Below are 13316 nucleotides of genomic sequence, written 5' to 3'. Positions count from 1 at the left end.
TAAAGAACTTCTGGAAAGCCAGGCCAGGCTTCTCTGCGGACTGGGGCAGAGGTCCACTGCGGTCCGATATCAGCTCAGGTGTCTCTTTCTGCAGTGCTGCTTGGGAGCTGGAACAGCCTCTTTAAATGACTGGCCTTCGGGGGAGGATGTATATGTGTAATCTAAAGCTGCCTCTCGGGTCTTGTGGCAGATTTTACTTAAGCCCTGGAGAAGAAGATTTCAGAAGCTGCCACTCTCTTGTGAGCAGCCATTCACCTTCACAGACAAGGTCTGTGTTTAGGGGGAGGGGGATGCAGTAAGGGCAGAAACAGCAGTAATATAGCTCCCTCTACCTGTTCTCCTTAGTGACCACACAGGCAAGGACCAAACCCTGGGGGCTTCATCCCTTAGAACAGGAGTGCTTAACTTCCTGTGAGTCACAGACCCCTTTGGCAGCCTAGTAAAGGCTCATCCTGCTGTGATTTGTTACCTGTATTCATAATGGAAAGAGCAGCTCTATTTCAGTTAATGCAGTGGCTCCCAAGCTTTTTCAGTCTTGGGATCCCTTTATGCTTTTAAATTATTGAGGACTCCCCAGAGAGCTTTTACAATATTAATTGTATTAGAAATGAAAACATTTTAGTGTTATTATGAAAATAGTTTTGACCTGGGGGGACCTTCAGTGGTCTTCAGACCACACTAAGAACCTCTGAGTTACAGGTTAGTGAAAATAAACCAGTAATTTTTTCCCCCCCATCTTAACTTAATGGACCTAGAGAAGGGGGTCCATGGACTTCAGGTTAAGAACTCCTGAGCTGAACTTCTAGGGCTTTATCCCAGAGAGGTCATACAAATGGGAAAGGGACCTACATGTACTAAAATATTCATAGCAGCTCTTCTTGTGGTGGCAAAGAATTGGAAATTGAGAGGATGCCCATCAATTGGGGAATGGCTGAGCAAGTTGTGGTATATGAATGTAATGGAATACTATTGTGCTGTAAGAAATGATGAACAGGCTGACTCCAGAAAAACCTGGAAAGACTTGCATGGTCTGATGCTGAGTGAAGTGAGCAGAACCAAGAGGACTTTGTACACAATAACAGCCATGTTATGCAATGACTAAGATTGTTAAACTGAACCCTTCTCAGCAATACAAGGATCTAAGACATCTCCAGAGGCCTCAGGATGGAAAATGCAGTCCACATTTCAAAGAAAGAACTATGGAAGTTGAATCGTTATCATTTTTCTTTCTCTTCTGTTGAGTTTTGTTTCTTCTTTCTGATGGTTCCCTCCTATTGGTTTTAATTTTTGCTTACAACTTCACTAATGTGAAAATATGTTTAATAGGAATGTAAATGTATAGCCTGTGTCAGATTGTGTGCCGTCTTTGGGAGGATGGTGGGGAGGAAGAGAGAGAAAAATTTTAAACTCAAAAGCATATGGAAGTGATTGTTGATAAATCAAAATAAATTAATAATTTTTTTTAAATGGGGGGAAAAAACCCAACAAACTGCTGAGCTAAGGGGCAGCTAGGTGGATAGAGCACCAGCCTGGATTTAGGAGATCTGAGTTCAAATCCAGCCTCAGATACTTACTAGCTGTGTGACCCTGGGCAAGTCATTTAACCCCGATTGCCTAAAAGAAAAAAAAGAACTCATTAGGATTTGTCCAGCCAGCTAGCTGAGATCAGGGTAATCTAGTTAGCAAAATGAGCTAAGTAGGGGGCAGCTAGGTGGCACAGTGGATAGAGCTTTGACCTTGGAGTCAGGAAGACCCGAGTTCAAATGTGAACTCAGACACTTGACACTTAACTAGCTGTGTGACCTTGGGCAAGTCATTTAACCCCAATCACAAAAATAAGTAAATAAATAATGAGTCACGTAGATGAGACTGCTGTCTTTGATCTTGAAGTAAGGCCTAGAGGAAATGAAATCAGAGTAGTAATTCTTTGTATTTATTTGTATGATGACTTTAACTTTTTTCTTTCCTAAAGTGCTTTTTAAATCTTTATTTTGTCTCCAGCTACCCTGTGAGGTAAATAAAACAAAGATTCTCTCCCTTTTAGAGTTGAGGAAACTCTAGTAAGTTAAATGAAGTTCCATTACACTGGCTTGTGTTCATTCTATAGCTTGTTCTGATCCTAATCTTTTGAAGGTTAAGTCTTCTATTGATGGTGAGAGATTCAGAGAAACTCGGAAAGATCTGTATGAACTAAAGCAGTATGCATGGTAAAACATGAAGACAAAAGGAAAACACCACTGTTACTATGTTGATGAAAGATTAAATAAGCTCTGCACCCCCAAATCAAGCCAGTTCTGGACTGTAACTCCCATGTAATACATGTCGCCAGCTTATGAGAGAAATAAAAGGTGGACACGTGACTTAAAAAAAAAAGACTAAGGATAAAATGAGTAATTCAAAAAACCACAGAATAATGAGGGAGGATTCATATACAGAAACAACTGATATAAAAATGAGGCATTAATAAAGTGTTTTTTTTTTTAGCCTCCCTTTCCTCAAGATAAGTCAATGTTGGAGAACGTTTAGTTAAAGGCCCTCCCAACGTGCCTAGTTGGGTTCCATTGTATCCCTTTTTCCTTCCTGATAAATCCTAGCAGGGTGTTTTCTCACTCATTGAGTGTGGTTTCTCTTACAGATGCGCTGGTATCCTCCCTCTGAAGCCACGCAACAAGGATGGAAATCTCGTCAGTTCTGTTAGTCCTTTAGTAAGTGCCAGTCCTGAGGATGAATGATGCTCTTCTTGCTTCCTTTCCCCTCCTCTTCCCCAGTCCCAAGTCCTGGTTGAACCCCTGCTGCCCTTGACCCGTATTTATTTCATTGGATGGTTAGTAAGGGGATGCTTTCCACCTCTGGTGTGGCAGCCCCTTCTGCCTTCCCCTTCCCTCGTGTTCAGGACCTACGGGCTGGAATTCTCCATGCCTTCTAGCAAAAGAAAGGAGTCTTTAACCTTCAAGCCCCAGTAGTTGGCCTAGGCCCTGAGCCTCTCCACTGGAGTTGCCAGTCAGTATTGGGCAGTGAAGTGGCTCGGCTGGATAGAGTGCTGAACCTGGAGTCAGGAAGACTTCAAATCCTGCCTCAGATTTTTATTAAGCTGTGTGACTCTGGGCAAATCATTTCACTCCCATTAGCCTCAGTTTTCTTATCTATAAAATGGGGATATGTAATAATTACCTACCTCCCAAGGTTGTTGAGGATAAAATGAGTTAATACTTGTAAAGTTTTTTGCAAACCCTTTAAGTGTTATATAAATACTAGCCATTATTCTTGTTGTTATTTGGGCCTTTCCTGTTTCTTATCATAAAAACCAGACATACTCTTATTATGATGTCATGGTGTGCCCCCCCCTTTTTGGTGTTTTCATTAATCCTAGTCTCCACTCACTACCACCTATTTCCCTTCTCAGGTCTTACCACAACAGCTTAACCCCCAGTCTGAGTCCCCACTGGAGCATCCAGCTGGGGAGAAAGCCGTAGAGTCAATTTGCAAATTGTTTTGGTGGGCACCAGCATTGGTGCTGGGCACTTCGGTCACCTCTGGTGCCCTCATGGGGTGCTGCCATCTGTCCTACCCCCCCAAAGACTGTGAATTATAAAACCAACTTAATGGACTCTGTCCCATTTTCTTTCTTTTATTCTTACCTGCCATTCCCACCCTGCCCCAGAGGCTCTCCTGAGGCCTGGCTAGAAGGGCACAGGGTCTTCTGGCTGAGACAAGGAGGCTCAGGGCTGTGGCCGACTGTGGGACAGAGCTGTTCCCAGGCCTCTGCCGCCCAAATCGTTTTGTTTCTGTAGCTCTGCTTAAAGGAAACAAGACGTTTAATTTTGCATGTTTTCTGGCATGAATTAAGACATTTAAACTTGTGTATGTGCGAGTGTACAGTTTGTTCTAGCGTTAGTGTCACCATAGCAACAGGTTTTGGCCCACTTACTGGTCCATCATTCCCCACCCCCTCTCTGTGCTCTCCTCCCCCACCCTTCATCCCCCATTATCTCTAGCTTCTGTGAAGAGAAGACTTGGCTTTTAAACTGAGAAATGATTCCTCTTCCCAGTCTTCATCTGCTCCCCCCAAGATGGGCAGAATTAAGGAACTACCTGTCCAGTGATGCACTGGGTTTTCTCTTACCTTTTGCTTTAGGGTCCTCCTCTTTCTCCTCTGATGGGCTCTCCCCAGAGACCAGTTGTCAGATAAATCTGTGTCCCCCCCCCCTCCGCCTTCTGCTGGAGCATGTGCCCTTCCCTATCTTGCCAGTTGCTGTCATCCTTTCTGAACTTCCAGACAACCAAAAAAGTGCAAGTATTTTTGTACCATGTGTAACAAGGCTATATTTATGCATCATAAAGGATTTTCGTGTGTGTGTTTGTGTGCAGTTAACAAAGAGAAATGGTTAGCCCTGTCAGATAAGTTAATGTTTAGTTAAGCTTGAAGAAAGGAGATTCTGTTCTTCAGCGATAAGCGTTTTTGTCAGGCATTAGTTTAAAAAAAATGAAGGAAACAAATTGTGCAATTTCATTTTGTTTTTGTGAGCTTATGTCATATTACCGCTTGGTCCTGAAGTGCTTTACCTATTACCTACAGCTGTCTAGCTTGTATTCAGACTTTGGAGAATAGGTTGCTATTATCATTGCTGATCCTATGAGAATGTGAAACTGGATAATATATGAAATGCAAAATAAAGTATCATCCAAGGTGACTGCTGTGGCCTCTGACCTCTTTCTTTGCTTCCTTGAGTACAAACTACCACTGCTACCACAGAGTCTGTCCTCTTGAGGGTGGAGGGAAGGGGAAAAGACTCATCACTGAAATCAGAGGTTTCACAACATAGGATTGGGAGGAACCAGGATGAAATGTAATTGAGAGATAAAACAAGCTAAATCACCATATGATAGAATGTGATCATGTTAACATGTGGCTTGCTAAGTCAGTATGGGCCCTATAGGGATCTTCATATGGATGGTCAGCGGCCCCCATTTCTGCTTGAGTTGGACAACTACCAGCATAAAATGCTTACTTTCCTGTCCTAACTCAGCCCTTCTTCCTACACCATATTCTTCATTGCTTCCTGAGACTCTGAGGCCATATGTAGCAAGTTTAGGCAGAGTGACTGTCACTGTCAGGGGTTAGATTTGCCCACATCGAGGGCTGGGTGGGAACATAGATCATTTTTGACTTTTTCCTCCTCGGTGCCTGCCACACAGTAGGAGCTTAATAAATGCTGCCTGGCTAGTTGGTTGAAACCAGAAACCCTATGAGGTCATGATGTTGATTTAGTTAATTCAGTGCTCTTTCTACTATGCATTGCTACACATTCAATATATGACTCGGCAAGTAATTCTAATTAAAGTGTTAGAAAACATACTTCAAAATCCACAGCACTGAGTTGTTGGAAGATTTGGCCTTGAAACTCAGATCTTCCCCTTAGTAGCTATGGGAAGTTGGGAATGTCCTTCACCTTTTTAGTTAGGCTTCTGTTTACTCACCTGTAAAATAAGTTGGTTAAGGGTAACTACAAGGCCCTCTCTACAACTCTAAATAGGAAAAATGGGCTTTTGTTTTATTTTTCACTTGTTTTGACTCAGGTTGGTTTTGGGTTTTTGTTTATTTTTTAATTGAGGGGAGACTTTGGAAATATCAGTTTTTGTCCCAGTGATTTGTTGTGTCACTTTCTCTTTTTGGTTTGTTTTTTTTTTCTTTTGGTGAGGCAGTCAGGGTTAAGTGACTTGCCCAGGGTCACACAACTAGTAAGTGTCAAGTGTCTGAGGCCAGATATGAACTTGAGTCCTCCTGACTCCAAGGCCGGAGCCCTCTCCATTGTGCCACCTAGCTGCCCCTATTGTGTCACTTTCTTAATTATAGTTGCCATTTATCATCCTAGGCTCATTGATTTGGAGTGAAAGGGATCTTAATTAAATCCATCTAGTCTGTCCCCTTTATTTTATAGATTAAGAAACTTCAGGCCTGGGGAAAGTAAGCGATTTGCCCATGTTACAGACAAGGAATTGAGCCCAGGTTCCGTGACTCCAAATTCAACTTTCCACTATCCTTTATAAGCTTGACAAACCTGATCTCACTTGCTCCTGACCACCCTATAAGGTGGGAACTATGGGTATTGTCTTTCTTCTTTCTACTTTCTCCTTTTGACATGCCAGCAGTTTCTCCCTATGTCTTTTAGAGGGAGACCAACTTCTCTTTATCTTTATGCGGCTCTTGCTAAAGGTGTGACCAGATTAGTTGACTCCCTTCCGGGAGGTTGGCAGAAGGGGTTCTCTGCAGAGACCTCACCCTGCTCTCTTCCCTCAAGAAGAGAAAAAGAAGAGAGACAGATGCTCTGGCTACCTCCTTCCACCTGCCTTTCCTAAGTCACTGATGCTTAGCTCAGAAGTGGCTGTCAGGGATGTCTTGATCTTACAAGTTGTCTTACAGATTGTTGAAGATTGGGAGTTTTTAGGCCCTTCCATCTCCCCAGCACCACCTACACTATGAAAGCTTATAATTCCTTTCCAGGGGAGAAAAATTTGACCCTACCCGAGAATCCTGGAAATGCAAATACCTCTGGAAGCAGTACTTGGTACCTTTTTATTTCTCATCTTTAACCCTTCCCCAAAGGGATTTCACATAGACATATCCCCTCCTGCACAACATAGGGAAGGTTTTCAGTTGCTTACACTTAATTGCAGGTTTTGACTAGTAAGAAGGCCTGAGGGCTTGGACATCTAAATCTGAGGAGTGGGACCAACACTGACATACATAGGGAAGAGTTACAGAAGGCTGAAAGCAGATTCTGACTTGATGCTTTTAACAAAAGCTGGACCCACTTGCCTCCTACCGCCTTAGATGCCGTCCAAGCTGCCTGGCCAGTTATGCCTGCAGGGCAGATGAAGACAGCCTGTGGGTTGGCCAGTGTGGATATTGTTGCTTCGCTGACTCGCTCACACAGAACATTTATTTATTTGTTTATTTTTCCCACAGAACATTGCTCTCCCTAAGGGATCATCCTTTGCAGCCCGAATCTTGCAGATGAGAAGCCCACTTCTCTAAGGCCTGGCGGGACAAACCGTCCGAAGCCTTAGTCTTATTTTCCATTCTGTCTCACAATTTCCTATGAACACCTTAGCTGCCAGTGAAAATGATGGCTGTTAATAGCATCTTAACTCTGGATTTGGGGGAAAAAAACCCAGAGAATGATAATGGAACCATGGTGGTCCAAGTACACAGGCTATAAGGGAGATACTTTAGAGCAAGGGACCTTCAGATGACACCACCTGGCAGGATGCCCTGGTCTTCCAACACTTGAAGATGAATTGGATTGGATGCTAGGAGACAGAATAGTGGTGGTGATGCCAGTACCCAGAATGAGAGGGGCCCCCACATGACAGCTCACTGTACAGTTATCCTTCCATATCCCAGGGATTAGGAGCATGGTGCCCCCAACACCTGGAGAATCCACATAAAAATTTTTGGCCCTCTCTTTGTGCCAGAGATGAAGTGTGAATCATGGTGGTATTAAAAGATAAAATATGTTGATATTATACAATGCTGTCTATATTTTATGCATTTCTGAGTTTGTAAACTTCTTCTGTGTCATCTTCTGGCCTTTGTGAGTCATCTGTGGCTTCTGCAAAACTCCCCAATAATTCCCATTTAATTTCTTATGTGGACCCATTCAAAACTGTGATGGGGAAAGTTGTGACGTGGAAGGGATAACTGTGCTTATAGTCCTCAGCCAGATGAATTAGGGGACATCTCATCTAAGAGACCCTCCCCCCCTTCACTGGGGGGAGGAGGGAGAATAGCTCCCACCCTGTTCCAGGGAGGAGAAGGAAGATTCTTGACCTACTTTAACTATGCTCACAATGACAGACAGGCCTGGTTTAGGGTGTGAATTATTTATTGAGGCCCCTGAAGCTGCCCACAAGGGGGGTTGGGAGTGGGGAGCTACAGAGAGCTTCTCCATAATTTAAAACTCCACATTTTTGCAGCAGCATCCCCTGCTTTCCCTTGGGGGGGCACGCCTTCATGCTCTGTTGAGCAGAGCACAGCCATGCTTCAGGAAAGGGCAGAAAAGAGGCCAGGTTTGGTCTGCAGAGAAGAGCCCTGGGGGCCACAGCTGCTGGGTAGTGACCCAAGGCCTGAGCAGGATGCAGGTGGAAGACGAAGTGGAAAGGCTTGGGTACACAGAGGAAAGGGCTGCTCAAAAGGAGAATCATAGGAAGACTAAAGTGGGAAATTCACCTTGGCAGGAGCCATGAAGGAACTACAGTGAGCCTTTGGTGCACTGAGTCAGTGAAGAAGAACAGTGACATTTATGTAGGTTTGGGAGTTTACAAAATGTTTCACGTACATTATTCTCATTTCATCCTCCTAAGGTAGGAGGCACACACATTTTTACTTCACAGATAAGAAAATTGAGGCCCACAGGTTGTGATTTGGCATGGGTTGAATGGTAAGTGGCTGAGCTGAGAAGCAAGATCTGACTATGCTCTTTGGATTAATTTTACCACAGCTGAGGTCCCCAAGGCCTCATCCTCCCTTCCCTGGCTCCTCCCTCTCACCTGGTCTCTGAAGTACTCACTTTGCCTTACTGCTGTGACCATTTCTTGGACAGTCCCGATTTCAAGGGAAGCAACTGCACTTTGGATTTAATCTCCTGAAAGCATGGACTTTTAACCTTTTTTTTTTCTTTTCACGTCCAGCATTTTACATAATCCCTGGCACATAGTAGGTACATACTAAATGCTTGCTGACAAAGATTGTTTCCTTTACAGACTGTGTCCCCAGGCTGGGTAGATGTCAGTCACTGAGACATGCCAAATCCCATAGGAAACAGAACTTCTCACTCCACGGTGAAAGGAGTTTTAGGCACCATCGGATGAGGTGGGAGGCTTTGGAGGGACAGGAAGCCCTAAGACCATGCCAGTAAGCTGCTGTCTAGTCTGTTTATAGAAAAGGCTGATACTAGGGAGGATGGTTGAACAACTATCGACCTTCCTAGGTTGGGAAGAGCAGGGGCAATTGACTGGACTCTGTGGGATCTTGGCACAGAAGCAGGAGGAACCCTGCTAGTTCCTTAGACTAATCCGAAGATTCTTAATGGGCTATTATTCCTGGCCCTTCAGCTAGACTGGGTTTGTTAGATCTGTGATTTTCATCATAAACCAATAGAATAGAAACCACTTCTGGCTGCCAGGAACCACAGGGAGTGCTGAACGGGGACCTGAGAGAGTGTTCCCTAACCTCACAATGTTTCTTAGGGCTAGCTCTACTACCTTTCTGTTTAGTCCTACTGGCTGCTGCTGCTGGGTGACCTGATGTCTGAACGGGATAGCAGATAATCCCCACAGTAACCGAACGAGTTTAATCCAAGAGGTCCCTCCAGTGGACAGAACCCTGCAGGGCGGGCCAAGGTAATTGCCATGGTGGTCACCCAGAGCAGAGCCAGAGTCTGGAGGTGCCCACTGAGTCGTGTCCACTCTACTTCGGGGATAAAAGGGAGGAGGGGGAGAGTTTGTTGCCTTGGGGAAAGGGAGGGGGGAGAGGGAACAAGAAGCGATAGCTGCCCCAGGGGCGTCACCAGGCTTCTGAGAGAATGAAGAGTGAGTGAGCGCTTGCTCCCGACCACAGACAAAGGGGCTCTGCCCCCTCGACCTTGCCTGCTCTCTTGGCACTGACATTCACTCCTGGGTCCCCCTCCATCACCGTGCTCTGTTTTTCTCCTCGTGTCTCACAACCTTTTAGACACTTCAGAAACCTCAGGTAAGCCTCCTTGTGCTCTTCTCTCCCAGCTCACAGGAGGGGCACACCTAGCCTCACACAGGGCTCCCAGAGCCAGGGTGAGAACTTTGGCCTCCTGACTCCCACTCCTCTTTCCATTAAACCAGGTCACCTGATCTCCCGTTAGGAAATTCTGTGTAGAAATGGTGGGCCTCCATGACCTCAGGCTAAAGAGAAACTACTTGGTGCAGCATTAGCCAGTTCCTAGTGCTATCTCTAGGGCACCTAGGTGGTGCAATGGCTAGAGCCCAGGGCCTGCAGTCTGGAAGACCTAAGTTCAAGTCCAGCCTCAGGCACTTAAGTAAGCTATGTGACCCTGGGCAAGTCACTTAACTCTGCTTGCCTCAGTTTCCTCATCTATAAAATGAGCTGGAGAAGGAAATGGCAAACCCCTCCAGTAGCTTTGCCAAGAAGACCCCAAATGGTGACACAAAGAATAGGCACGACTGCAATGACTGAACAACTGCTGTCTCTACGGTGGGGTGGGGGTGGGGGTGGGGGGGCAGAAGTCCAGATTTGACCCTCCATTTAATTTCATCCAATTTAAGGGAAGATGAGACCACTCATGCCTGTGTCTATTAAAACACAGCTTCAGTGGCAGCATCTTAGATGTTTGCCTTTCTATTTCTGCATCTTTCTCTGCCTGGGTCTTAGTTCCCCTCTGTGTCTCTCTTTTTATAAATTTCTGTCTGTTTTATGTGCCACTCTATATAACCTTTTGTCTTTGTGTCCCTCTTTGAGGCACAGGGGTAGGGTAGTGGAAATAGCCCTGTGGGTTCAAATGCGGCCTCCTCATTCTAGTGGTATAACCTGGGGTGAGTTTATTGAACATCTCTGCACTTCAGTTTCTCAAGTCTATAAAATGAAGATTCCTGCCTCTCAGGGATGTTAGGATCAAATGAGTTGTTAGTAAGTGTTAATGTGCTATATAAATGTCGCTTATCCTGTCTGTTTGTTTCTGTGAGTACATACTCCTTTTGGCTCTTTTCCCTGTGTCTATTTTTGTCTTTCTCTTTTTCTCTTAATCTTCATCTCCATTCACCTTTTTTTCTTAAGCAATCTTAATCTTGAACTTCAGCATTTTCGAATATATGACTTTTATTTGTTCCTAAATTTAAAAATAGATGAGAATATTTCACATCTCTTCCAATTTCAAAAAACAAATTGTATGGCCTTCAATTATTTTTTTTTCCTGTAGATCCATCAAAGTCAAAGGAAAATGGGTCTTTGATCTCTTGCTCTGCCTACAGAATGAGGTGAGAGCAAGAAGGAATTGGGAGACATAGAGATTTCTTACATCATGGGAGCCCTAGCCCCTAGCCTCTAGCCCAGCCCTTCATGAAACTTTTTGCTCCTACTTTAGCTCCCAGGACAATACCAGGAACCCCACCTGACCCAGACTCCCTCCTCCCATGCCAACTAAGAGGTTAGTAACACAGGTGTAGCCAATGAAGGGTAAGTTCAAAGAAGTGGCCAGGGTCACTGAGGCACCCAGAGACTAGAAATACCTTATATGGCCTTCCTGGTGTAATTGCCTTCCAGACATGATCTACCAGCCCCCAGAGCTTTGCTTTTCTAATAACAGGAGATGGATCCTCTTTTAGGCCCTACTGGGGAATTTAACTGTTTTTCTCAGCCAATATTATTTGGAAAATGGAATTGAAAAACCAATCTCAGCAGCTTTAGTGCCCCAAAGTCTCAGAGGAGCTAAGCTTAAGAAGAGACTTCCCATACTTGCTGAAATAAAATTCGAGGTCCTTTGTATATTCACACATTCTTCCAACTTTGTATATTCACACACACTAGATGGTTGCCAATTATGGAATACAATAATCTTATAAGAATGAAAATTGTGGATAATCCAAAGGATAATGGAAAGCTGCATTGTGGATATAAGGCTACAACATTTACCACTGAAAACTTGTGTGCAAGAAGTTGGATGAGGAATAAAATGTCATTGTGTCAGTGTTTACGTGATCTCCCTAGTGGTTCAGCCTGCATCCTAGCCAGGCCACCTCTTCCTGTGCAGCTCTTATCCATGATATCCCATACATCTTTCATACCAGATTTCAGTCCCAACATGCTGACGACCTTCCTCTAGGTCTTTTGACATTACTGGGGTATGAGTGCAGCACTGTGGCTGTCATCCCCTGTTCTCACTACATGACTGACCAAACCCTTTTCTGATCAGAGATTTCCTGAATAATGTCTTTTATGCCACTTTATTTACAATCATTCCCACAGACAATCTGCTGCAATCTGTTCATACCCACAATGCAGCTCCCTTTGTCACCTACAATTTTCGTTCTTTGGAGATTGTGGTTCCATTCTTTGGAGGTTTGTGGAAATTGTGATCCATGATTGAGTCACCACTGGTTTTTTTTAAATAATTTTTATTTTTATTCTGACCTTAACAAACACCAAACAGAATGGGCATATACATAGTAAAACAGAAAGAGAATTGTTCATGAAACTGCAGGTCTCTATAATTCACTTTTCTTTTTAAATATATACTAAGATCAACTCGTAATTTATTCAAAGCTTTCCTGCTTGTATTGGCATTACCACTGTTAAAAAAAAAAAAAAGATGGGCTTTTGCTTCAGGAAGCAGCTCAGAATGATTGAAAGTGATGCATAATTTCCCACATACAATTCAGTCCACTGTCTTCTCCTGTTCAATTTTAAATCCAGCTCATTGTTCACCTGCAGTGCTTTTCCAAAATATATGTATTGTTTGACCAAGGCAACATACGTTAACCTAAATATTGTAGATTGACTAGACAACAGTCATTCTTAAGGAGGCAGATTAATACAGTAGAAAGGGTGTCAAAGGACTTGGGTTTGAATCCTAGCTCTGCTGCTTACTACCTATGTTGTGTGACCTTGGGCAAATGATTTAATCTTTCTGGGCCTCAGTTTCCTTATCTGTACAAAGGGAGATTTAGACACGGTGGTCTCTAAGGTCCCTTTCAGCTTTAAAGCTATGATCCTAAAATTCATCCACTTGGTTTTTCCTACCTGGATTATTAGGCCAACCAAACTCTTCAGAGTCAGTCAACAAGCATTGATTATGCACTAGTTACTGTTCACAGTTCTAGACTCCGTGCTTATCACCCAATTCAAACACAGGCAAAAAGAAAGGCAATCTCTGCCCTCAAGAAGTTTATATTCTAATGGGGGAAGACAATACATAAATAGGAGCTGAAAAGTGGGGAGCGAGGAGGTAGTAGCAAGTACTGGATGAGGGGAATGGTTCAGAGAGATGGAAGGTTAAGGGGAGGAAAGAAGGATGGCCGTCTTGGGCCTTTCCAGAGTGAGAAGGTGGCAGCCAGGATGAGGAGCCCACAGGTGCTGAATGAATTTCCAGGGTGAGAAGGAAGCTGAGGAATGATGGTGAAGTCCAGAATCAGAAGCAGAGCCAGGAGAGGAAAGTAAGTAAGTAATAATAGATCTCATTGAGGAAGCTCTGCCATGTTCCAGGGCTTGATGCAATCAGCACAATGTCAACCACAAATAGGAACATCTGAAGGCGGTTCAAGGAAAGGGA

At 44.0% G+C, this 13316-nt stretch overlaps 1 protein-coding gene across 1 annotated transcript in view; it reads left to right on the top strand.

The window, feature by feature from the left end:
* Nucleotides 1-4691, top strand: part of RBPMS2 (RNA binding protein, mRNA processing factor 2) — a 62101-nt gene extending 57410 nt beyond the window's left edge. Inside the window, exon 8 of the mRNA XM_078151623.1 lies at nucleotides 2636-4691. Within this exon, the coding sequence (XP_078007749.1) occupies nucleotides 2636-2698 (63 nt within the window). The 3' untranslated portion in view covers nucleotides 2699-4691. The remainder of the gene's footprint in view (nucleotides 1-2635) is intronic.
* The last annotated feature ends 8625 nt before the right edge of the window (nucleotides 4692-13316 follow it).

Source organism: Phascolarctos cinereus, unplaced genomic scaffold (assembly GCF_003287225.1).
Source record: "Phascolarctos cinereus isolate Bilbo 61053 unplaced genomic scaffold, phaCin_HiC Scaffold_3;HRSCAF=262, whole genome shotgun sequence".
Lineage (NCBI taxonomy): Eukaryota > Metazoa > Chordata > Mammalia > Diprotodontia > Phascolarctidae > Phascolarctos > Phascolarctos cinereus.
Note: the sequence above shows the minus strand (reverse complement) of the source record. Positions and strands in the feature narration are given on the sequence as shown.